Here is a 27,404-nt window from a genome sequence, read left to right as displayed (position 1 = left end):
ATAGGATTCCTCGGAATTTTCTGTGCTTTCAAAGCCGGCGATGCTCGTTCGGCGCGCACACGCATTTCAATATCCTTTTTATCGGTATTATTAGATTGCGGAGCTTTGTGCAAAATAAAAATTTTTCAACTCGACCGAAAGAAACTGAAAGTTTATGAAAACATGTTTTCCCTTTTGATCGTCTGAGAAAGAATATCCTAAAATTCTGTTAATGTCTTTTAAATTTTATGCGCGATTCATTTTTGTGAGGAGTGTATAAACTTCCGAGTTTAATAATGATAGTTGAGATTAAGGATCTGGGTCGCCATAAAATCGTCGAATGCAGTCGCCCTGCAACGATTGATTTGCTGCTTCAGGCAAAAATGTCCCTTTCTCCCTCTCTCGTAGATTTGTTCTTTGCTCTCGGGATGAAAAGAAAACAAAAAAGAAAAATTCATCCAGCAATTTGGGAACTCGGGCAATCGCGACGGTCGAATGGATCATAAAACAAGACGGGACACGGCTCTCCTGATTACCTCCGAATGATCCGACGGGAACAATGATAGAGCTCCCTTTCGGTCCCGCGCCGACTGCGCCGGGAAACGCCTCCATCGAGGATCCCCCGGTTACGTCTTCGCGATTTCCCTTTGCATGCAAATTTCGGTCTTACACGGAGCCGGTAGTAGCACGTATACTGGCAGCGGACGGCTGGTTTCCCGACAGAGATTCGCCCCGATCGCTGCTGGAAGACCGAGCGTAAATGGCGAACTGACCACTTGATGGAAAAGCGCAACCCCCGCGGCAGACACGACGCTCGCCGAGGAGTTCGCAAATGTTCATGCAGATTGCGATTTTTATGTGAACGTTTCCCCGTGAACGGGCTCCCGAGATTCGCCTGCTAAACGATGTCAGCATTTTCCGCCGGCTAAATTAAGATCAAATGTTACGGCTGGCCAAATTGACTGCTACGTCTTCCGAGTCGAATAAGACGTAAATTGTTTCAGAATCTCACAGTTTCTCCATTTTCATAAGTTTATCTGCCGAACGTAGACTTTCCAACGACTGTGACGCGTATGAAAGGAGCTCGATAATAATAATAAAATCGCTCGATTAAATAATAATTTCACTGAAACTGTAATTAGGGGTCGTTCGTGTCCCAGCGATTTCGAACGGTTGGTACCATTCACGTATTTTAGTTCGCATTATTTACAAAATAATATAGTTTAATAAATTACTTGTCAACATCGTTTAATTTAAGATGTTTGAAACATAAATTTTTCGAGATTTTTTTTTCCTTTACTCACTTAAAAATGCATCAGACTTGGAAGACCCACGTTTACAGTTGGGGGGTACTGTAAGAGAAATTGTCGCTTTAAAACTATTTATTGAGGAATTGTCAACTGATGAATCCTCGATAAGCTGGTCTAGTCGCAAACAATCCTAAATTTCACCGACAGTTATAAATCGGTATCACGCAAACCCCTTATCGAAGTAGAATCATCGGACCATGAATGAGAGAGGTGCGATTCACTGTTAATCCAAAGTGGTTCACGCATGAGGAACGTTATCCCAATCTAATTGTAAGCGGTTTAATAGACGGCGTACCCGCGTAGCGTACAACAAAACATACGTTCCCCTGATCGCGTATAATATAACGGATCGCTAACGAGGACATTCGTTCAGCAGGAAAATCCCAAAAACACAAAACAAATCGTCCCATCGAGGACTCCTGTCGAGCTACTTTCCACGTTCAATTTTTATCACGAACCATGGCACTTTCTACAGGCCGCTTTCTAATGTGTCTCAATACGGTTCATAAGCGCCGATGTTCGTTTACCTGGTATCAAAACATCTTCACGTGAACTTTCTCTTGTCCGCCGGGACCATAACATCAACACGGAGGCGGGACGCAGCAAACAGTGGTCGGTTCGCACGAGGTCGGGCAAGCGGAGGGCAAACTGACGAAGCACGGTGCAGGGACAGCCGTACAGCATACGTCCGTCATGGCCGCGCAAACGTTCTTGGGTCCCTCTCCTGGCCCAGGGATTTCCGGCTTGTTCTTCCTCATTTCTTTCATCAGTGCTAGCAGCCTCTGCACCTGCGCCAGCCGAGCAGCATACTCGTCGCGTTTGACTTTCTTCTTCTTCTTCGGAATGGTCTGAGTGCTTTCTTCTTTCTCCTCGATCCGACAGTTGCATATCAGGTGATCAGGATGCAGAGGCGGCAGGATTGTGGCGCTGCCCCAATGAAACGCCTCGACGTCCTCGACGGATAGCTCGCGGAATTGGTACTCGTAATAGTCGTCGGATTCCTCCCGGGCGTAGAACGCCTTCCGTATGCTCCTCGGAGCGTACGTCTCCGTCGTGATGCACCTGCCCATACAGCTGACACGAATGTACACCTCGATCCTCGATGTCGTCTCGTTGTGGTCGTCGTCGAGCAACGAGAACGTCCCACGCGTCGATCTGCAAAAAGGTTAAGGATTACCTTTTCGTGAAAGATGACGAGTGTTCAACAATTCCCTTTTTGTATGAAATTATTTCTTTTTCTTTTTTTTTTTTTGAAAGCAATTCGTGCGTCTTGTTGTATGATGTTCGAGTAGCGTTCCCTGAAAAATTGAGCTGGATAACTTTAACTGGAAACACGTGGCAGCCATTTTACCGAAGCCATTTCCGCGAAGCACCGTTTACAGTATACAAATATGTACAGTAGCCTCGCGTATAACGAGATCAAAAAATTGATTATAAAAGCTGTATATATAGATTGTACGTGGCAGTAAGTGTACAATAAATGTACAAAATGATTGTTTAAAAAAACTGTTCACTGCAATAGAATATGTATACGATCGTTTCACTAGCGGAACTTAAGCATTTATAATAAAACTGAGTAGGTGTTAATTTAAAAGTACTATTATATTAGTTTCTAACTGTTAAGCATATTAAGAAAAAAAAATTACGTTCTATTTCACTTCAGTTTGTCGCAATTCAGGTAGGAAATGTTTGTTTCGCATAAAGATCAAGGCTTGTCTGCTGTACCAGTATGCTAGTGAGATTTTACCCGGCACATGTACTTTTAATTTTACTTTAAATTACCAAATTAGCTACAAAGAAAGCTGGTTCTTGGCGAAGACGATTTTGAAGCTCTCGTTGACGTGTTTCCGCAGGATCAAAGCGTTTCAATTTGCGCGACTCCCAAGGAAAAAAGCGGATACAGTCAGTAACCAGTAGCTTAAGAATTAATTTATTTGGTTGTTCTGGCGTGGTTGTCAGAACGGTAGTTCGTCAGTGAACGTGGATCCGGTGTAGGCGCCGCCTAAGGCGGTCGCTTTAATTCGTTCTCGCGGAAAAGCGGATTTACGAGCGCGCCTTCTCACGGACCCGTATCAACGCGCGTCTCCGCCATTCTTTGGCCGGGAAAGATAAAACGTTATCCCCTAAATTATGTTACCCCGGCACCGGCAACGAACTTGTTGGCCGAAGTTTCACATGCTGGAAGCAATTAACAAGGTGGCAGTTAGTAATCGCATAAGGGAGCCGCTTTCTCAACGGACACCAAAGACAAGATTTAAGGTTGTAAGCCGGAGCATCATTCTTGGATCCTCTTTAAGATACTTTTAAAGGAATCAAATGATCGTTCGGCGTCGATCATTTACACACATATTCGCACGTGATCTATTTTTTTCAGGCCACAATATCCAAAATTGTACGAGCTACATTTTTCGGAACGAAATTCTATGTTGTTGACTGACAACAAGATTTCTGGGTGTAACTTGGAGGGTCATTCTTAGGTCCCTTTTGGGATTTTTTTGAAAGTCATTGGGAGATTGTTTTGGATTCGTCTTTTGCACACATGTTTACTATCATTTGTAGTATGAAAGATAATTTTTTCAAGCCAAAATGTTCAAAATTGTACGAGCTACATTTTTTTAAAAAAGGTCTATGTACGTTGCTAGCTGAAGACAGGATTCAAGGGTGTAACCTGTAGTTCTATTTTTAGGTCGTTTTTGGAATTTTTCTAAAGAAATCGCGAGACTGTTTTGTATTGGTCTTTTGCACACATATTTGCTGTTATGTGGAGTATGCGATATATTTTTTCCAAGCCAAAATCTTTAAAATTGTACATTTTTTTTAACAAGGACTCTGTGTCCAGCTGGCTCACACGACTGTTCTGATAATTTCAAGGAAGAAAACGCTGTAGATTTTTTTATTGCTATGAGTGAGAGTGTGATACGATCTAAAATAAGGAAAATAACTTGTTATTCAAAATGGTGGTTGCACTCCGAATTTCGAAATTTGATTTTTCCAGCTCCTTTTGGTTTCGACGTATTGAAAGATTGGATGAGTCGAGATTTCTCGAGGATTTTTAGGTCAGGCGACAGATGCGGGTGTCCCGAAGATTCTCCCAAAATCCGAAGTCAATAGACGAAGTATAACTCGAGGAATCGTGTACGAGAGTTCGAGAAGCGAGGTTCCGAAAGAACCACCGTCGAGTTTCGCTTATTTTTACGAATTGAAATAGATCCCTTTACGGGCATGTTTTTGAAGTTCCAGACCGGAACAGCCCCTCAAGTTGCGAGCAATGAGTAAACTGTAAAGAGAGATTATTCTGGTAGACACGTTAGACTCTTTCGGCATCGTTTCGTTTTGCTCCTTCTGCTTCTCCAACTACTTCTTCACACTTTTTGGTCCCCTGCGTGGAAATCCGATCCCCTAGACTGTGAAATGCTATCTCGGAACGTTGAACCTTATACTGCGGAAAACTGGAACGCAGGGTGTCTCCGTTCCGATTACAATTAGGAGGGGACGCTGGAAGAGGAAGACGAATCGTTCCAAAAGAACTACGTTGTCACGGCTATGCTAACGTTCGAACGTGAAACGATGCGTGCGCAGTTGCATTGTTATTAAACGGAGGCCTGTATTTACCTTGCATAAATTAAATCCTCATCCTGTAGGAAATTTAGACAAAGTATTCGCTCAAAATGATTGAGAAGGGATTCGTGGAACAACGTGTACCTACTTCTGATGTATGCGAGGAAATGAAGGTTTGCATAAAATGCTGACGCTGCATGAGCGGAAATTTAACTTTAGCAGTGACGATCTTGTCCGGAATTTAGAGACGATTTTCAGTTTTGTGCAGACTCTGCTATAGTTTAAAAGGACTGTATATCTGTGTTATAGTTATACGGCAATCGCAAGACTTTTGGCACCTGTCATACGTCATTCGAACCAACCGTCTCAATGAATTACACTGTATCAAATATCGCGATCGAAGGGAAATTCGTGTATCTCCCCATTTCGAAAGTGCAGCAAGGATTTTACTTGCAAAAAGGTAGCCGGCTGGGGACGGGTGTTTGCGCGAATCTAACAGAAAGTGGGACGTGCAAACACTTTGTTTTTTAAATCTATCCGTTAGCTTACCAATTCGAATGGCCCGGGACAGAGGGAAACGGGGTGAAACAACACAATTCTTCCTCTTTTTTATTTTTTTTTTCCACGCTCCCCGTTTGGGAGGGTCAGAAATTTTCGTGGGATACGGGTCAGACAACGGACGGATCTCCGATACAAATGAACAGAACCCGGTTTCGGGTTTCCGACTAATGCGGAGGGCAGCACGGTACAGCGGTTTTTTAAATTACATTAACCGACAGGGCGACGGGTGGGGGGAAGCGGCCGGGGGTAACATTCGCCGTCAGGGTAATCCGTTTCGCCAACGCATTTGCATAAACGCCAGGCTCGCGTATTTAAATACATTCACCTTGATACTGGCTCCCGGTTCAGGTCGCTGGAAAAGTAGCCTTCGAGCTCTTTTCTCTCGCGCAGGTCCTTGATAATGCCATTAAGCAGCCCGTCCACGCTGACGAGGGTGAAACCGAAATTCTGCTGGCGTTCCAGCTCGAAAAACTTGGACACCTGTTTGTACACGTAAATCTGCACGTCCACCCCTTCCACGGGGTTCTCGAGGCTCGTTTCCGGTACCGCGAACACCACCGATTTACCCCCGTAAAATCGCTCGTTCTCGTAATTAGAGCCCCGATACGATCTGTAGTCGCTTCGATGAGGCTCCAGGGTGACCCACTCGTCGTCCAGCATGCGAAACATTATGATCGTCTTCTTCAACAGAGCCTTGTCGAATAAACTCGTCCACGGCATGTACAACTGAAAGAGATTATGCACGTATTTTACACGGGTGGCCGCCACTGCTGAAAATTTCAACGTCCGAAATGAATCATTTCTTGTTAACCCATAACACTCGAATGGCGACTATAAGGCGACATTAAAATTTGCTATATCATTATTCAAAATATTTTTTACATTATTAAGTTTGTTTGTATTTAATAAATTACTAAACATTTCAGTATTGTACCAGTAAATGTATAACATTAAAAAGAAAATATCTAGGAGGGAAATATTCTAGGTCGGAAGAAATGTTTCATTTTGGAGTCAAAATAGCTTCGAGTGCAAAGGGTTAATTCTCAATGTAGAAGGTATTACGTAAAATGTAGCGTAGGATTTTGAAGAAATCCAACAATTTTCAAAAACCTGCCGTTTGAATCGAGAAAATCCCTTTTCACGTTTCAGAATCAACTTTTGTCATTTATAACTTTATTCTAGTTTGAGAATAATAGAATTGTGCGTTTCAAACGTTTCAATTTTTGTCAGCAATGGCAATCAACCACCCGATAAAGGCTGTTTCGGGAACAGCGAATAGCTCAGCCGTTTGTTGACAATCTGTTCTGAAAAAGTGGAGGAGGAAGTTCAGAGTTACGATAATGTCACTTTTTCACATATTAATAAAAGAAAAAATTCTCGAAGACAGTACATTTTTAGACAGTCTGGGTGATCCACACCCTCAGCGAAATCTAGCTCGCTTCCGGTCCGGAATCCGATAAGGAGAAATAACGATATTCCCCGCAGTTTGATGGACAGACCGTATATCATAAAAGTTTCGTGCCGGTTTGCTCGTAAAACGGCGTATATCGCCTTATAATATAAAACGTCGTCGCGTTTCCGAGCCGGCCTCTTCAAAATGGACATCTCTTTTTAAGCGCGACGTCGGAGACAATGCTCGAAAAAAGAAAAGAAAAAAAATAAAGAGTGGCAAGTTTTAACGCCGGACTCTTGTCTAAAGTGCACTTTGCAACGGGCAACGCCGTGCTTCATGCTTTTCCCTTTATTACCGATGTCGTTCCGCGTTCATCGCAGCTTTTACGACCGAAAACTTCCGTCCGGTATCGGAGGATTTATCGTTCCACATTAACTCTACAAGCGGATTTAATCAATTAACATGCGCGTTCCTCGAAATGCCCGATTATTCGTCCGCGTGTCTCTTTGCGAGCCGGCCCTGTTTCCCGTACAACGATTCGTAATTGGTGGCGCAATTTGGTATTGGCCTATTCTGCGGAAAAAAAACAAGTCGAGAAGAGAGAACAATGTAATTTTTTACAGGATGTTTCGATTTCGAGAAAATCGACTACGAAGTTTCACCTAACGTGGAACTACTACTGTCAATGCTTCCGTTCATAAACACGTCATCTGAATTTAACAAAAAGTCCATGTACAACATGATTATTTATACAAATTAGTACTCAGTTCTGCAGTTAGTATTATTTAGTGTGTCCTATTTCTGTTGTTTTTTGCGTACGTCTATATTAAATGCATAGAAGAAACTTTCTAATTCTAACTTCTAAAGCAGGCCTGGACAACTTCTTCCCCACCGTCGCTTAACGACCCCCACCACTGGCCACTTCATATTACCCTACCATGCTTTTATCTCTGCTGGGCGTAACCTCCTATATAGATTCGTAGCCCCCCACCCCGGCCCCTTTCCCTCACTCATGGTGGGGGTCTCAGGAGGGGGAAGAGGACTCGCGAGCCACCAGTTGCCCAGGCCTGTTCTAAAGCATCATTTCTGCAAAAACAATCTTTTGGCTTCGTATAAAATTTATTCAATGTGATTCAATGAATGAAAAATTGTATTCTTTCCTTTCGACTCACTTTTTCCTTGATTCTGCCACCAGTTATAAACCTGCATAATACTTGCACACCTATAGCATGATGAACCAGAAGAGCGACTGTATAGTACCATCATGATCGATCTAACCGCGACAGTGTTTGACTTCAGAATAGATTTTCTCAAAAATTATGCTCTTTCTTTCCGACTAATTTTTCCTCGATCGTGCCACCGATTGTAAAGCATTCTGTATAATACTTTCGCGTCGAAGTTTATAAAGCAGTAGAGCGAGGGAGGGGCGAAGATAATTATGCAGCTCGGCAACGAAGGGAATAATAATGTGTCCGCGGGTACTTACATTTTCCACGGCTAACTCTAACATCATCAGCTGCGAGTCTTGCGCTACGATCAACGACGACATCTCGACAATATATCACACGTCGTATCAGTTGCAAGTCTTCGTTCGCCGACTTCGCGCAATTCTTCATGGGAGAAGTTTGATTTATCGCCGATAAAGTTTCCGTAGGAGAGAGAAAGGGGGAGGGAGAGATAGGAGTGAGAGAGAGAGGGGGGAGAGACAGATTTTGAAATTTTTAGCAGTTGCTAACTATTGCCGGGGTAAATCACGGATAGTTGGAGGTCGGAGCGTGTCGCTGTTCACCGTGTTTGCGACATCGCTAACCCGCAACGGCGCGATATCGGCGGCACATCTTTCGAGAAATAAATTTTATTTCGCTCGAACTATCGGCCAACTTCGTTTCCCTAGTCCTCTGAAATAATAGACCGGGGCCAGAAGTGCCGTCAACTCCATCTATATATAATTCCATCGCCCGGGAATATTTAGAAAGCTTCCCGTCCCGTCTCCGTTCCCCGCCGTCCCCACCCGGAAAGTTTAATTAGAAAATAAATTGAGCGAGCAATAAATGGACGCCCTCGAGGAACAAAGATGCTCGAATTATTATCGTCGTGCCTTCAATTTTCGCTTCGCTCTCTTTAATTCTTCGGGAATACGACGCCGATGGCTGTTGTGGGAATACCACTCGATACCGGCCAATTTTCTTTTTCCATAGTGAACCTGGAGGCTTTCCTTGCGATCTTCGCGATTTTAGAAGCCATTTTCTGCATTTTCTGACAAATCCAAATTCGAGGTACTGCTGAGATTTGCTTTTAAGCAGGCTTGTTGATCGACTAGTGCTGGTTGTTCACACAATATTTTCATATTGTTTTAGCTTTACTTTTGTCCACGAAAATCGATCGTTTATTTCGCGGCAAATATTTCTTTAAATGGAAGCCGTGAGTTTTTCCTAGAAGTTCCATTAGGTATTTTTAGCGAATCGTTGCGATCTTAAAACTTATCTTCGTTTTTGCGAGTGGATATTGCATTTTCTGACGAATCCATGTACGAGTTACTGCTGCAATTTATTTTTAAGCAGTCACGTTAACGTGCTGATTCTGGTTTATTGCACAGTATTTTAGCATTGGTTTTATTAATGAAAGTCTATTGTTCAAGCTGGAATAAATGAAAACCGAATACAGGAACTTTGTACGGTTTATCCACGTTAATAACAGATTAATTTTGCATTATTCCGCGGCAAATCTCTTTTTAAATTAAAGCTGAGAGCTTCCCCTACAAGCACCAGTAATTATTTTTCGCTGGTCTTTACGGTTTCGAAAGTTATTGCCATTTTTATGCGTATATGCGCCTCGTAGCGTGAAAGTTTACTGCGTTCTTCCGCTAAACCTAACCTAAAAACGGACATGGAAAGTATGTAGAATTTCAAAGAATGCGATCATGTTTACTTTACGACGTTTTTATCTATTTCTTGCAGAATTTTGCATATAATTTTGAATATCACAAAATCCGTTCTCCACTTGGAAAGAATATTATTGTAATAAGCTGAATCTCCTACATTGAAACGTATAGAACTGCCTGATTTCGACAAATGATTTCCGAGATCAAAATTCATAAGTTCAATGCTTAACATTAGCCAACTGATAAATAAGAATGCAGTTTTTAACGAACAAACATTCCCGTGTTACCTAGCAGCTAAACAATTTCCCTTAAAATCAGGAATATTCATTTTGGCAAAGATTTCGCCGATTTTCGCAACCGTTCACCCTCGACGTCCTTTTTCGTTGTTTTCGCTGTCTGTTCTTTGCTCCAAGCTGTTCTCAGCCCGTCGGAATGGCTCGAGAACCATTTTTCGTCCCGGTCTGCGAGTGGAAACACAATTAAAAACACTTCGAACGGAATAGCGAGCGGCAAAACGTGATGTTGCAGGAAATAAAAAGAAGAAGAAGAAGAAGCTGGAGAGAAAAGGAGGGTCGTGCCGTTTTAAAACGAGAAAAGTCGTATTAACAAAGAAGATGGATGGAGGGCAGAGCGGCGAATAAACGTGAATATCTTAATGTTTAATTAAGCTCCAACTTAGGTCCCGCTTACGAAACGAAACGATTTGTTTATTCGATTCGTTACAAAAGGGGCTTGGCGATGGAGGCGAAACTTTCTGCACACTTTCGCTAACAGGCCACTCGCAAATTAGCTACTTAGAAGCGGGGCAGACGTTCACGTTGGCATGCTGATTTTTAAAGTGCAACACACGGAAATTGGATCAGAGTTGAAGCGCTTCCTGCTCCCCTAACTGAGTTCCGAGAGCCGCCCTTCTGAAAGGACCACGTTAGTTCACGGTATGTTGGATCGACGAGTGTCGGCTGCCGATTTCTATACGCCGCTGCACCGAGTTCTCGATATGACGCGTCGAATTGCTATCACTTTTAATCGGATAACCAGATGAAGTCATCGCCGCCATTGACGTTCGTGACTCGTAAAGGGCAAGGGACCTACGGGAACCTCGGACGAGGAATATTGTGATGTAAGCTCGAGATCGATCGAATACTTTTCACAAACGAGAATCATTCCTGCTGCTCGTTGCTGGACGAAATTGTATTTTTTAGTCATCCGGATTGGATTTTAAAGAACTGATGCACGAGGAGGGCCATTTATTTATTAATGATTTTATTGTGAGAATTCTATCCACAAAATCGTTTTTGTTTCTATTCAAATACCTTGTATTTTCCTTTAACATCTATTATAACAAAAATTCAAGTTGCAGTAACAATCGAAAGACCTTCTCAAAAAATGTTATATAATAACAGTCAATAAATAACAGTCAATCTCGAATATGTTAAATTTTAATATATATATATAATATTAATGAATCTCGAACATGATGGACAAAAGATTTGATTTTAAAATGAAATGGCAATTGATTAACAGTGAAAGCCACGGCTTAATGTATTCACTGATACAGAAGCTCGTATTTATTGTTAATTATACAGCGCAAAACATGCGATATTAAAATTGCCACCCGTCGGAAGGTGAGGGGTCAAAGAACATCTGGCAATAAAAATGTTCGTGGAATACGTTACACGTTGTCTCTTGTAAAGGATTAACTGACTCTGTACTTTATTAGCGTAAAGTTAATTACGGGCATCCAGCAGACTGTTGCGCAGAATAATTTGCATTTACTGAAAGTTAAATCATAATTACGAGGAGGAAATATCATGGAACTCGTTGACTTTTGCACATTATACATCGCTAGAATGCTAGTTAGTTTAACATCTAAATAGAAGACATGTAATACTCTTAATTATTCTATTAGGGAATATTGCATTGAGAATATTGGATTCGGTATGAAAGAATTCTTTAACTAAAGCGTTGGAAAAATTCAGCGTTTATGAAATGATAGGAGTCGTCTGTATTACGTCACTGGAATCCTAATTTGTTAACGATGCAAGCAAAAGATACACAATTTTCTTGATTATTCCGTTGGGGAATATTGGATTCGTTGTAAAACAATTCTTTAATTAAGGCGTCGGGAAAATTCAGCGTTTATGAAATTACAGAAGTTTTCCGTGGCGCACGGAACGAAAAAAAATTGAGAGCGAGGACAATAATTTTTTATCGTTCACTTACAAGGAAATAGCACTGTGTTTTCACAACTTAAATTTCGAGGTTTTGTCCGGCCAGCGTGCACGGTTCGAAGCACCGTGGAACAGCGTGCCTCCCTTGTGGGGTTTCATTGTTCTAAAATGAATGTCGTAAAAAGTGCACCAGGTGCATTTTAGCTCCTTGTCTCTTGTCATTACACCGTCCTATTCTCGCCGGAATATATTCATCAGCAGCTACGTAACTACGGGAGATCAAATTTATTTTTGAAGATCGCTTCGTTCATTTTACAGTCTCCACACGGGGCAACGTCCACCGATACAGCTCTAAAAATTAAACTATTATAGTTCCGTAAAAAAGAATCGTGCGACGATAAATCTCCGTTCATTTTAAAGCTCGAAGCCTCCACCGCCACCATACATTATTCATTTTCTCCCAAGATGTTTTTGCATGATACCAAGAGCGGGAACCCGAAGAAAAAATGCCGCAAACCGAGACGCCTCTAAAAACATTAAAAATATATTTTCACGGCTGAATAAACACGCAAAACATTTATTTCGTCTAAGGTTCCGCAGTCTGCTGATAAACAATTTTTTCCCAGGAACAAATCGCTCTATAAAGCTGAGAAAAAATGAATACTTCAAGGGGTTAATAAATAAATTGTAAGTACCGGCGGCGATGTTCGAATCAGCTCTCGAATGACGATAGAACTCGAAACGCTGAAGCCAATGGTACAAGGCCGACGGTTTACAAGCAATTCAACGGTGAAGACGTTGTTCCGAGCACCTTGAACAGGTAACAATCTGGTACGAGGTCCGGTTTCGGGGCACGTATCATTTCGCGCAGGACTTCGGAACTTCTTCTCGTGAAATAAAACAATATTTGTAGCCTCGTTCCATCAGGGGCACGTGACCCGCCAGCAAATAGCCACGCGCTCTGGAAAACGGTCGCATTGTTGCGGATTCTTATCTACACTCTCCACGGTTTAAAGGGTTAATCGAATTGCGAAAGTACGCCGTAAGGTTCCACGAGCGTGTTAGACCCGAAATAGAATTCGGCGACACTTTTAATTCGACGGTCTGCCCGATGGAAAACTCTTTCACCGATTCGAGTAGATTGAACAGAAACGTTCTACGGTCCGGAAGTGCCCGAGACTGTGCTTCAGATTCTGTACGGCGGCAGCGTCTTGATATACGAGGTGTGGTACCGGATTTTTACTGCAAATTCGCCCTTCTGCAAATTAAATTCACCTATTTGTAAATCAAATTCATCCATTTTGCAAATCAAGCTTTCCTACTGTTCTCTGAAATTTATTGCTCCGAAATTCAAGACTCTACTTTGCGTAACATTGAATATAAAATACCTATTTTAATAGTATATATCTAAATAAACGTGTAAATCTAAAACAAACTTTGTAGTAAATTCAGGTTTTTATTTCTTAATTTATTATATAATCTCCATCATTATCAATTCGAGGCCTATCAGAGAGATTATAATCACCAGCAGCAAACCTTCTGAACCAACGTTAACACTTGTTGACCTTCAATACATCTCCATAAACATCGGAAATTTTCTTTGTTGTTACCGTTGCATTAAATCCTGCATGAAAATGGAAAAGTATGCAATGACGAATATAATCCTCGGAAGGTACGGACGCCGCCATTTTATTACAGGGTTTTAAAGAAAAGTATACTTTTTAGAATATTTGGAACACAGGCTGCTTCACCGAAAACTGTAAAAGAATACGTGTTTCCTATTCAACGATCGGCACAGAACTAAAGGCAAGACAAATTCTTTGCAAATAATCGATTACTTATGGGTACCCCTAATACATATACATACGTACATTTCTATTTCACTCCCGTTGGTCGCAATTCGGGGAGAAAATGTTTACTTTGATCACTTCTCTGTGCCCATCTAACTTTTATTCAAATTCCGTTTTGTTTTTGTAATCTTGAGTCTCTGCTCGTTTAAAACTCACTCCCGAGTGTGTGTCCATTAAATGCTTAAAGTCACATTCGAATTTTTTCGAAAGGTCCCAATTTTTTTTTAGATTGGAACACCCCCTGTAAGGGTAGTTTTATAGATAGTTTCTCATTGCAGCAAATAAGTAACACCGGAATTGGATTCTGGGAGCTCAAAAATCCTGAAACCGTTCTTTTTGTAATTGATAATGTATAATTGATATGAATTTTGCCCAGCTTCTTGCGTTTCTGAGCCATTGCGCGTCGCAAGGAAGCTGACGGTCAGGTTTCTTTTTGATCACACCTCGTACAGTCTTTATTGGCATGCACGATTGCTTTAACGAGGACGATTCGCTGGAGAGTACCTTCGCCGAGTGCAACGACGAGTCGGGAGCGGGACGAGCGGATAATGAGACTGGAGGACGAAACTGTGGCATTTTTCTGAGCGAAGGCGAGGTCATTGTAATGCAGAGCATTCCTTCGTCTGCGAGATACCGCTCTCGAGGAGCACGGTATCCGCCGTTGAGTCTGTTCCACGCGACTACAGGTCAGAAGAAATTATTCGGGATCAACGGGGAGAGACTGCATACTAGCCGAGAGATACGCGACAGGCTCGTGAAATTCTTTTTGGTGCACTCAGAAGATTGTATCGCGCCCCAGGTACAGCTTCCGAACAGATGGGGACCATGTTAACTGCTTGAAAACATAGTGGACCGAATGCACCTGTATGCACGACGGCTCCGAAAAGTATTTCTGCACCGATTTTCCGGAAATTGCCGATTTTTGACTATGGATAAACAAATTTCCTGTGGTTAACGTTATTACTGAGAGTTCGTGAATATTACGTCACTTAGCAACGCAAATATAATTTAATTTTCTTTATTCGATGACCTTGTGAACAAACCAGATGAATGAAATTCAAAAGTTATGTAACTGTGTGTCAATATAGTAGTATTTTTGTGAAACTGTCAGCAACATATTCGTGGCATTTTTCTGATTAAAATGAGCCCCAACACGACACGATTCGGATCGTATTTACTCGTTCAATTCACGATTTTGTAGAACCTCGATTATCCGAACCGATACCTGAACTCCGAATAAACGAGTGAATATGACTAGAACTGGGTCGTGTTTGGGCTCATTTTAATCGGAAAAATGTCACGGATGCGTTGATTAAAGTTTCATGAAAAAATAGTAAGAAATAGTTTTGTTACGCGTTGTGGCCGAACATAAAATACTCGGAAATATTGGTACGCCGATATGTGACTTCGAAGGTACACGGTGTTACAGAGGATGAAGTTATACAAATATTTGATGTCTTTGTAACTTGGAGACAGTCAAACACTATGTTATACTGTTTAGTTGAAGCAAGTGAAGTTAATAAAGAGAAAATGAGTGCCTTGAGCCTGGACATGTGTCTGTAAGTCTATGTGCCAGCAGACTCTGTCTCAGGCGCGGAAATATACGATGTTCCATTGTTATTTATGCCTCCCTTGGGTTTTTCGCGACAGCATCTTCGAAGTTTTCCTTTTAACTTGCGCGGATCGCGACGGCACTGCTGATCTTTATGCAAATATCAATTTTTGTGCATTAGCCTCACGGAGATTAAACGAAAAATAGCTTGTTCCATCGCCCAACAAACTTGATAATACGAAACCAACTATAATCTTCACAATATGCGTTTGCATGTACTGCATATTTAAATGCATTAAACCTGTGGTCTCGTATTAAGCGTACAGACGAATTCGCAATCCTCAAAGTTAATGGTGAATTTCATTCGAATATTTTGTCTGCCGCATTGGCAAGGGCAACAATCAAAGCGAAAAAAACATACGAACGCACGAAACATTGTTAAACACATCTCACTTGAAAAGAATACTGTTCCATAGTCTAAACGCGGAAAGTAAAATTGAATCGTTGCGAGAAAGTCCTTGTCAAGCAGAAAATGAGCTTACCGAAGAGCTTATAATTAGTGTCAGTCAACAAACAATTTGATCCTCCTCAACGGCATCTGGTGGATACAGAAAACATCCAGCAATCTGAAAAAAAAAGAATTCATCCGGTTAGAAGTAAAATGATGAAGTTCTTATTAAGAAAGTTAGGAAGAAAGTTACAAATGAACTTGTACACCCAACAATTAGAAATCGGAGTATTTGCAGAATTATCATTACAGTGTGAATATTGTTTTAAGCGATAATATTCTCAAGAATAGCCGGAAGGGGCTCGGCAAATCCGCAGTTCTTGATAAAATATAGAAATCCGTGACGAGTCGAGTCGCTGCGGAAAAGATAATGACTCTCTCCGGTCGCGGGAGATGCCATCGCAGACAAAGCGGAAGAAAACGAGTTATTCGAACTTCGCAAGCTTCGCACTTGGAATTTATGATAACCAGATGACCGTCCTCGTCCTGGCGGACCTTTCTCTGTGTTCCGAGGCATCTCTTCTATGCGAAGCTTCTGCAAACTACTATTGCGTGGCTGGAGACCGCATCCGACACTTTCCCTGGCAATCCTGCAACCCTCAAAAATTCCTTATAATCCGAATCCCACTTTACGGGAATTTATTAGGAATTTCATTCTTACACTCAATTTCTCAATTATTCGCGAACGACCAAAATGTTATTTCTATGTATCTCAACTTACTTGTGTGTAATCTTTCACAAATCGTTGATATCGTTCTTTGCGTTTCATACTTCAATCTTACAAATTGTCATGGACTTTACGAAAGATTTTCGACGGAAAATCGACAGATTTGGTTGGAGTTTCGACAAGTTCGAAACAATATGGGAATTGTGCGCGCCTGCTTCGCGGAGGATCGTTAATCAAGGAACTTTTCGCCCTCTACTAAAAATTATAAAACTCGAGAACTATTGTTACAATTGAATCAGAAAATTTCATCGGTCGTATCCTAGAGTTCCGCGGAATACAAATTGGGAATCCCTGGCCTCGCGGCGAGAAGTTCTACCGAGGTGCTTGCAAAGTTCGAACCGCGCGAGCCGTTCCGAACAGTGAAACGTCTTAACTCATTACCCCATTTTATTTTAGTTTTATATTATCTCGAAGACACGCGATATTGTTCCAGTTTGAAATCCAGATAGAGCCGAATTTATACCATACACCACCGTCCATAATTATCTCGATACTATTATTGGATGGTGCAAGCAATATTTATAATCAAATAATATATTTTACACGCGACGTATGTAAATTATAATTGTCAATTTTTTGGGAAAAAGTAGACGGCAAATATCCAAAAAGAGAAAAACAGGGTGTAATAACGATTCAACACTTACATTGTAACGATTTACATTGTTTCATGGCAAAAATTATATTTTATTGAATTATTTCCGGCATTACAACTGCAGGTTTAATATTAACAGAAGTTAATCAAACTTTTATCGACAAATGGTAATTGAAATGGTAATTCGAGCGCTCAGACTTTTTCTCGGCGTTTGCGCCGACAAACGAGGGCAACCTGTTTATTATTAGTTTTCCAAATTTTAATTAAACGCCTCTGTAACTGGCTGCAATTGCTATTAAAATGTGCACCGCATATCAATGACTAATTTTGTCAGTTTGAAAATTCTGCTCGCCTGCAATAAGTTTTACTCGATTCCAGACACGTAACGAGGTTCGCCTGCAACTCGCGTATTATTTTATAACAATAATTGCATATACTTAACATCTGATTTTGCGTCGTCTAATTAATCAATTCTCTGTGATTTTTTATATTTGTGAAACCGTGCTCGCTTACGAACACAATAAACAGCAGCCATAGCTATGTTCGAATTATCTTAAAATTTAAAATGGTTGAAAGTTGTGCACAATTTTTACTCCGATTATTTATTTCATGTAAATGTAGATGATGAATATAAATTTTCTACTTGTTTTCTTTCTGAAAAGATATTCGAGAGGAAGAAGTTCTGAACGATGTGAGCACGGAGAAAATTGTAGGGCAAAGGGTTAAGCATGCTGGAAATTGGTGTGAAACGGTTTGTGAGAACCAAAGCGGATAGCCGAGGACGATTGTCTCATCACTCGACCGTTTAAGATTAACTGTGCTGATCATTTGTCACTTGAAGATCGCGCTAAATTATCTGAAGTCGTATCTCCTGCCGGCTTCTGCGATAGCAATTTATCAACTGGTAGCTGGCGCGGACCGACGAGCGGAGAGATCACACGAAGTGCGCCCGATTATCAGTGGACAATTGGATTTCGAGAAATTAATTCTATTTCACTCCCGACCATCGGCTAATCTGGTCTTCTCGGTCCTCCGACACATCAAACCCGATTTAAGCGACGCCGAATGCACCCGTACGTAATTGCATCGTGAATACTGCGAAAGCTGATTTACCATCTGTGATTAGAAAATGAATTTACCAAAACAGAAGTGAACCACGCTCGGGAGCGATACCATTCGAAATGCAGTTATCACAGCGCTTCCGTCTCGCCTTCTAGCTGTTTGCACAAAATAAAAACACACTATAACTGATTAGAGGTCTGTCGACATGGAGTTATCAATGCCGCTTCTTGCATCGTTTTGCGGAAAATAGAAACGCAACAACGACGAGAATCCATAATCGTTCGAAGCAAAGTGCCAATTAGGATTTTTTTAACAGAATTATCAGTGCTGCTTTCGCTAACATATTCCTGACATTTTTCTGATTGAAATGACCCCAAACACGACACAGTTTCGATCATTTTTATTTGTTTAAGCCACAATTTAGTAGAACCTCGATTATCCCAACTAATCATGATGGGGAACGAGTGTTCGGATAATAAAAGAGTTACCTAGCTACAGTGCTGGATTAAATCTTTACTGGTTTGTATAATGAGTAGATTGCGGATCTTTATGCAAAATAAAAAAATGTTTGCATCGATTGCAAGACACAGGAGCGAAATAAAAATTTCTTTCTTCTTTTAATTACTTTATGAAGCTGAAACCAACACGCTGATATCCCTAAAAATTTGTAATACGTCCACTGCTTTAAATTGTGGTTACCCATTATTGTCATAAATGCAAAAAGATCCGCAGTCTAATAATGAGTCATGGTGTATATGGATCGCTTTAGATTCAATAACGGTGGATTCGGATATCATCGGTTCGGTTAATCAAGGTTCTACTTAAACGCGGATTAAACGAGCAAATACGATCCAAATTGTGCCGTGTTTGGTCTCATTTTAATCAGACAAATGTCACGGATACGATGTCGTTGAAAATATTGTCATTCGATTAGTATTATCTCGCTGCCAAAAGAAAACTAGAGGAGCTAGAGGACCAAGGCGATACAAATGAAACTTGGACGACGTTCCTTTCATCTTTATGCAAACGACAGACATATAAATTGAACGAAATAATGTTTCATCGCATTTCTTTCGATTGCAGGTGTTAGAAATGCCCAGAGAGGAAGTTTTCAGGGGGATTCATCTTTTTCGCAGAAAAAGGGAAGCTTTATGCTGCAAGGCACGTCGTTCAGCTTGCCATCCCGATACAAACTGCCACAGTTTTGAGCGCCGCCAAAATTATCAGGTTGTTTGCCCCACTTGTTGCTCCATTCGTTGAAAACCTTTTCGATAGGGTTGTTGAAAATAGTAGTCCAATCACCTTCACCGAACAGGTCGTGTATGCCGACGAAGACAGCGTCCTGACACAATGCATCAAACGCTTCGCCCGAAGCGTGAAACCGTGATATCAACACCTAGGAAAAGTTCGCAACATTAAACCATGATTTCTTGATCGTTAGTCAATTACTGTGGCAAAGAAAATTTTCTGACCTTTCCGGATTTCATGTACTTGTAACAAAAATGTGCAGAGTCAATATCGACCAGTCAACACATTTAATTCAAAAATATCGTCACACTACTTTAAACTTGTTGAAACGATTTAGAAACAACATTATTACGTGACTCCTGCATTTGCGCAGACAATTTTTCTCTTCCATAAAAATTTCTTGTGGTGCCAATTTTTCTAACGAAAAGTCGCGTGCTTGAAAGGACAGAGACGCTTCGACGAACGAGAACGAAGACGCAAGGGGGAAAGTTCGATGATTAAAAACGGACGATTCAAAATCTTACATCAGCCTCTGCATTGTCATTCACTACAGCCAGGTATCCACCCTCCCTCGCACAAAGTTTTCGAGCGGTGTTCCAACATTCTGCTTTGGTGTTCAATTTATACCAATGGTCCCCGGACTTCTTCCACTCTTTGATTACACTGTCCAACAAAATTAAACTTTTTTCGAATTTTGCAATACCTGTTGGGTGATTCTTATACACTTTGTCATCCTAAAACCGAATCTGAAAGTAGAATTGCTCCATCACGCAACGTTTTCGAAAAATTTTGGTTTTTGTAAAAATGCCCGATTTTGATACGAAACGACGTGTTACGCAAAAACTAAATACGCGAGAAAGTTCAAATTTGAGTCAAGACATAGAGGGGACTCTCCTCTACATATTCATATAGTCAATTATATTTTTATGTACTTCCTAATAGTTGTAAATGGTTGTTAAAGTTTGAAAATGTGCCGACGCGGGTACTTTGTACGCTCTATTTTTGTATTTATGTGAAAAATCCTTTATCTAGCAGGAATTTACTATACAGGAATGCATTCTACAGACATTTCTGGTAAAGAAACCATTCACGAAAAGTACTTGGTTCCCTTAATGTACGAGAAGGATCAGAAAATGTTAATTGACAGCGTGTGCGCGACGCGTTCGCGCCAGACGGCCATTGCAGCCTTTTCGCGACTCGCCAGGGCCGTCGCTATGCGTAGTCGACGTTGGTACCACTCAAGTATGTCTTTGCTTACTATGCTTAATTAAATACATTTTTGGGTGCCAATCATTACAAAAGATTATAAAAATACAAGTTATATTCACATTTCATTGTGGAAATGCTTAATAAAGAAAATTGAATACAAAAACTTACCTATTTCTGATGTAAACAAATTAAAAATGTTTCCGCCTTGCTTGACGTTTGTTCCTGGTATCCCGATTTTCAATAATAAGTGTCCAGCAGTAATCAGCAAGCATCCGCACATAAGTCTTTTCCTTTGTAACGTTTTTCCATTGTTGAAATATCTTGATGAAAGATTAATGCTGGAACTGTATTCCTTGTTTTGATTTTAAAATAATTTCGTCATGAATATAACAAAAACAGTCCGGCTGATTTATACACTTCCGCGAGATTTTATCGATTTAATATAGAGCGATCTATGTCTTAATTATGTACTTCGATCAATAAAATCGATAAAAATAGTCCCATTTACATAGTGTTTGGACTTATTTTAATCGGAAGAATCTTGAATGTCCATTGGTATTACAATTATAAAGATAAGACAACAATTACTGAAAATAAAATTTTCCAGTCACCGCATTGCTGCGGTCAATTTTCTTTATTAAGCATTTCCACAATGAAATGTGAATATAACTCGTATTTTTATAATCTTTTGTAATGATTGGCACCCAAAAAGGCAAAAAAAAATTATTTAATTAAGCATAGTAAGCAAAGACATACTTGAGTGGTACCAACGTCGACTACGCATAGCGACGGCCCTGGCGAGTCGCGAAAAAGCTGCAATGGCCGTCTGGCGCGAACGCGTCGCGCACACGCTGTCAATTAACATTTTCTGATCCTTCTCGTACATTAAGGGAACCAAGTACTTTTCGTGAATGGTTTCTTTACCAGAAATGTCTGTAGAATGCATTCCTGTATAGTAAATTCCTGCTAGATAAAGGATTTTTCACATAAATACAAAAATAGAGCGTACAAAGTACCCGCGTCGGCACATTTTCAAACTTTAACAACCATTTACAACTATTAGGAAGTACATAAAAATATAATTGACTATATGAATATGTAGAGGAGAGTCCCCTCTATCTCTTGACTCAAATTTGAACTTTCTCGCGTATTTAGTTTTTGCGTAACACGTCGTTTCGTATCAAAATCGGGCATTTTTACAAAAACCAAAATTTTTCGAAAACGTTGCGTGATGGAGAAATTCTACTTTCAGATTCGGTTTTAGGATGACAAAGTGTATAAGAATCACCCAACAGGTATTGCAAAATTTTTTTGGTGTTGGACAGTGTTATCGGAGTAGATAGAGTGACCGGTGACTCGAAGATCGCTATCAGCCCGACTGCCAAGATAATGCAATTGACGAAGGAGTTGGACGTCGACATTTCTGCAGCTCCTTTTACACCGGCTGCCACCAGAGGCTCCTATTCACCGGTTCGGAAGAGTTTGTCGCACCGTTCCGCTTTGAAGTCTCTTTGTCTTCGTTGAAGTCTCGCTAACCGGACCGTGTACTTAGTTGGGACTCGGAACGCGGCTGTTATGTACTCTTTGGTTCCTCCCGATGCTTGCCCTTGTCCCACTGGGACCAAACCAAGTCTCCCTTCGAATTGGATCGCCCTGCCGCGCCGCTAGCCTCGATCGGTTTCAGCCGATTAACCTTCGCAAACAATGTTCCCCGTGTAAATCCGCTTTGTACCCTGTTCTTACAATACTGTCTAGACAATAACACGGCTGAATTTATTTCGATCTCCTCCGATTTTTCCTCTAATATGGGTCTTGTTTATCGTAGACACAATTTTTGTTTTCACACGGACCTCTTTTTACCAGAATTGAAAAAGAAAGATTGAATCCTTGTATACAAAAATTGTTCGATTTCAAATTCTAACATCTGTACTGAAAAATGAGAACTGTCTTTCAAAATGATGACGTATTTTTCCCCCCTAATATTATTTATTCATTCCGGTTCACCTGGACTCGGGCAGATTAAGAAACGTTCCACTTTTCATGCGTCAAATGACTGCAACCCTTCTCTCCGAACGCTCTTACCACTACCGCTATAACTTTAAACAAACTTACTATTATTGCGCAAAAAAATTGGAGCACACTCTTCAAATATTAGTTAATAATCGTACCAAGTTTGGAATTATAATGTTCATTACTTTCTAAAAAAAGAACTCCTACACTTTTGATCAGAGCAAACTGATCGAACCGCGGTGACCCCTTAGTTTATTGATTCTTTGATAACATTAGTATGCGATGCGATCCAATCGAAATTGGTATACTCGGTCAACGAAATTCTCTGACGACGAACTGTACTTCAATTATGAGGCCAATGAAGTTACGTAAATACCGTCCCTGTGTACGTATACTTTCGCGAGCCAGTTTCAATAAAACGCAAGTTTTGCTTGATGCATTTTTATCGCGGACAATTTACCTGAAAAACTGGGAGCACTTGTTAACTAAACGCCTCGGAGACTGACGAAGCCCTTACACTCGAACACAATTGTAATCCGCGAATGTTGCTCTGCGAATCCTCCGCTCTATTTATGTACTAAAATCGTTGCATAATTGCATAAGACATTTGTTGCTCTTTGTCCAGTTCGTACTTCCTGTTTATCTTGTCTTACGGGTCCATTCTTTTCTAAATTCTGCAGAAGGTCGCTTAACTGAGAATTGCTGAATAGGAAAACATGAGAATATAATCTTTGAAAGCTGCAGTCATGGACACTGCAAGACCGGTTTCCTTCTTCACTTCAAACTCTTGAATTTGTGATAGAACAACCGTGAACAATTAGTATAATTACTTAGTCGAGCATTTAGTTTTTAGCCATTTTAATAGTGTATATTATTATACATTTTCTGGAGGATTTTATTCGTCAATGTACCAGAAGGAAGAACTGATTTTAATAATTACTGTCGTTACATAATTTTTCTGCATTTTCTGCGTCCTGTTACTCTATCCGTTCGTTACCGAAGTGCGTCCGTAAGCTTCTCCCGAGTTACGAAGTTTAAGTAGACTTACGACGGCAATCTGATTTGATTAGGGTGGTAAAAGCGTTACGATTTCGTAGCGGAACACGTTCGGCGCGGTTGCGGCAGGATAAATAAATTACACTGTGCACGGGGTGTCGGCTATTTTATTTTCTTCCATTTATTCGTTCATTCTAAAGCGTTCCTCCGATCATTTCTCTTCGGGACGTTTCTGAAATTTCGCAAACCCTGCAACGCGCGTTTCCCGCACATGCATCTCTTGTTCGCAGTTGCATTCGCGTGGCCTGCCGCTGCGCACGCTTCTTCTATGCGCGAAACATTTTGTTTTTCCAGCCGCAACACTGCGTTGCAAATCGTCTACATTGTGATTGGACACAGTTGCAAGAAACGGGAATTAAAATTCATTTCCGTCTTTCGTTAAATTGAATTTTACCCTTCTGAGCTATTTGAGGGTCATTCCAAGGTCGTATTATATTAAATGTTTGAACGTCGTTTGAAGGTTATATCGTAGTAAGTGATTGAGGGATATGTAAAGGTTCTATCACGATACGTGTCTACACTTCTACACGATGCAATAGAAAAAGCTATTCAGAGGTCCACACTTAAATAACAACACCATGTATGTTATAATTAGACTGCGGATGTACGGACATATTAAAAGAACCGAATGATGTGTTGTTACATCGTTTTTGACTTATACTCAAATGATTGTACCAGGAAATACACCTCCGTTTAACTTCTGTTTCTTTCAGTTCACTAGGACAATTTTTATTTTACATAATGATCCGCGAGTTACAAAGGAGTGATTGGAGATTGTAAAAAGCTCTATCGGACAGGACATCCTGCATTTCGCACAGTCGTTCTCGTCACAAATGGAAGTAATTAGAAATTAACATCTTCCACACGAGTTCGAATAGGCTTTTTCGCAGATGAATGGGAGCTTCACGGTACAGCTCACGTCGTCCAGGGTGCCTTCCTTCAGCATAGAGCCGCAGTCCTGATCGCCACCACTATTATCAGGCTGTCCGCCCCACTTGTCGCTCCACTCGGTGTAACCGGTAGCGTAGATCGAGTCGTCAAGAACAGTGACCCACTCACCTTCTTTGAATTGGTCGTGTATACCGAGGAAAGACGTGTCCTGCGCCGTCGCGTTCCTCACGTGTCCCATTTGAGACAGCAACGTCGACAGCACCTAGAAAAAAGGACAATTGTACCGGGACAAACGACACCACTTAAGGGCCCGGGATAGTCACGTGACTTTTTAATTAATAATTTCCATTCACAGCGTTCAGACACAGACTTAAGATCCGTCTTGGTCTTGATCCGACAGGTCTTAAGTCTGTAACTAAACTTGTCACATTTTTTGCTCTGTATTATCGATATTATGAATTCTAACGCCAGAAACGTGCTTCAAGTTTTTCGCTTTATTTCGCAGAGAATCAAGAGAAAATATAGCTCAATTTGTAGCTGGAGATATTTTCTAGCGCACGTTGCTCTCGATTTCATCCAGAACACATCGTCAATTTTTGGCCTACTTCTAACGCTTATATTACTCCTGACCAGCGCGCACTAGATTGAACCTTCCTCTTTCGAATGAGCCGTTTACCAGCGACAAGATATTCTTATATCAGGACGAAAATTTGAGGCACGTAAAACCATGTTTGACGGTAACGTAGACACTCTACCTTATCGCGAATCTACAAAGACCGGGCCCGTATCAGAGATTCGAGACTGTCACGGGTCGGCGTCATACACAGAGTCGCCGGATCAAGACTCGTTCCCCCTCTCTAATTTCCCCTTCTACCGCGCTTCCACCACGGTCCGGTCACGTGACACGTTTCATTTCTGTCGTACATACTCACATCTCCCCCTCAATTCGTGCAACCTCCCCTCATCTGGCGACACTGGTAATACAGTTCTCACTGTCGAGGTTTTCTGGCGCAAGCCTAGTGGAATTATTTCCCAAAAGCTTCGCAAGCATTTCAGCTACCTTCATCAGAAGGTTAAAGACACACTGTTTCAGCATCTTGCATCCGAAAGACTCAATAATGAAAACTGTACCCTACAAGTTGGCTTGATTCTGATCAATACTTCTACTGCTACCATTACAACTCTAACTTAAACGTACCTTAACCCCTTAACTTGTACCCTCGAGTTAATTCGAGCGCGCTAAACAGGCCAAACTGTGCACACTCGAGATAATTCACACACGACGATCACACTCGAATATAATCGAGAATTGAAAATAACAATGTGAAAGCAAAGAAAAAAAATCGTTTTAATGATATTTATCATTTACATGGGATTGTAAGCTATAACACTTATTTATTCAAGAATGAAATATAGCCTTTTTCCATGGAACAAAAGCGCAGTATATCAAAAATTGATTTTTTTTTGGCCGTTTTTAAAAAAAACTGTGCGTTAAGGGGTTAAACAGATGAAAGAAGCGGATTCAAACAGAACTCACTTTGGCTTCAGCTTTGGAGTTTATGATGGCCAGGTGAGCGCCCTCCTCCCTGCAAATGTTGCGCGCGTCAGCCCAGGTAACAGCCCGGGCGTGCAACTTGTAGGACCCAATCGGGAACAGATCATAGTAGTCGTCACGTGGCAAACACTCTAAAAATCTCTTGGGAAGCTCGTGCTGATTCGTTGCGTTCTCTTGATGAAATACCCCCTCGAGATTTTTGATCGTCGAGTATGCTGCATCCTGAGGGTGGCTCGTGCATAGTTGTCCATCGAAGATCGTGAACCAGCAGACCGCCAATATGACGAAGAAGTTGGAAGACGACATCCTTGTAGCTTCTCTTACACACTGGAGTTATCCGGTGCTAGTATTCCAAGTGTAATCGAACGTAATCGATCGACGATAATTGTTCTAATCCTTTCGCGAATGACACTGTTCACTCTCTCCACTCTGCTTATATGTAAAAACAGTTGAGCAACAACTTTTCATACTTCTCGATTTCGTCGGCTTATCATGTTTATTCGCATCTTATCGGGCTTGCGGGTTTCCCAGATGTTACGAAACCAAAATATAAACAAGAACTCGGGGTCGATGCATTATGTTGGAATCCGAATAAGAGATAAATACAGAAATTATAATTCAAATGTTCGAGTTACGTCCTCTATTTACTCCGCTCGCAATTAGCAATGGGCTTGTACGACAGACAGTCACAATATTTGACTTCCGGTTCGACGGTTAGAATAGCAATCTCGACTATCACTAGATATGAATATCGTATTCGCGTTTTATAACGAGAAAAAATATTGAAGCAAAGTATTGTCGAAGAATGTTCCAACGTTGTCTTTTTGTTTAAAAGAGGATGGCTATATTGCTTAAGATCGAGACCAGTGACATCAACATAATATATTATGACGTGACATTAGTGTCATAAAAATGAATGAGTGCTAATTCGAGCAAGAAAGCTTTCTTTTGCCTTGTAGTTAGTGGAAAAAATGGGTCATCCAATTATCATTCATAGTTATTTTTACCATCGTGCCACGCAGTATCAATAAGACTTGCAAACGCTTCAAAAATTTCTTGTCGCTCTTCCGATGTCCTCCATTCGCTTAAACATCAGTAGCTCCGATAACCTGCGGAGGTCTTTCAACCTGTTATCAGTTGGAAAGAGTCTACGGATCTTTTTGCGAACCAAAGTGCACCGTATCAAAGAACTCCGATATCAAAACAAACGATGCTTCCTTTACTTTTCGAAAACAGAGTATGTACTCGCTACCGTGCTTTCGTACGTCGTTCCGTGCACGACTCACCTAAC

At 41.0% G+C, this 27,404-nt stretch overlaps 2 protein-coding genes across 3 annotated transcripts in view; one reads left to right on the top strand and one right to left on the bottom strand.

Annotated features, from left to right (window-relative positions):
* Fstl5 (follistatin-like 5) overlaps window positions 1-27,404 on the top strand; it is a 140,245-nt gene that overhangs the window by 49,557 nt on the left and 63,284 nt on the right. The window lies entirely within an intron of this gene.
* LOC143353853 (C-type mannose receptor 2-like) lies at window positions 19,222-26,540 on the bottom strand. The gene is made up of 6 exons (XM_076787457.1): window positions 26,096-26,540; window positions 24,519-24,820; window positions 24,276-24,384; window positions 24,195-24,229; window positions 19,917-20,055; window positions 19,222-19,540 (listed from the first exon to the last, which is right to left on the bottom strand). Exons 1-6 carry the CDS (start codon window positions 26,417-26,419, stop codon window positions 19,256-19,258), a joined length of 1,194 nt encoding a protein of 397 aa, XP_076643572.1. The 5' UTR covers window positions 26,420-26,540; the 3' UTR covers window positions 19,222-19,255.

The sequence above is a fragment of the Halictus rubicundus genome, chromosome 4 (genome assembly GCF_050948215.1).
Source record: "Halictus rubicundus isolate RS-2024b chromosome 4, iyHalRubi1_principal, whole genome shotgun sequence".
Lineage (NCBI taxonomy): Eukaryota > Metazoa > Arthropoda > Insecta > Hymenoptera > Halictidae > Halictus > Halictus rubicundus.
The sequence above is the reverse complement of the archived record's forward strand: the minus strand, read 5'-3'. Positions and strand labels throughout refer to the sequence as shown.

Coding starts and splice junctions, on each gene's coding strand:
- LOC143353853 (XM_076787457.1), bottom strand. CDS start 26,419: ATGTCGTCTTCCAACTTCTTCGTCATATTGGCGGTCTGCTGGTTCACG. Junction 20,056..24,194: donor AGCTTTTTCTATTGCATCGT/GTAGAAGTGTAG, acceptor TTTGTTGGACAG/TGTAATCAAAGAGTGGAAGA. Junction 19,541..19,916: donor ATGACAATGCAGAGGCTGAT/GTAAGATTTTGA, acceptor AACTTTTCCTAG/GTGTTGATATCACGGTTTCA.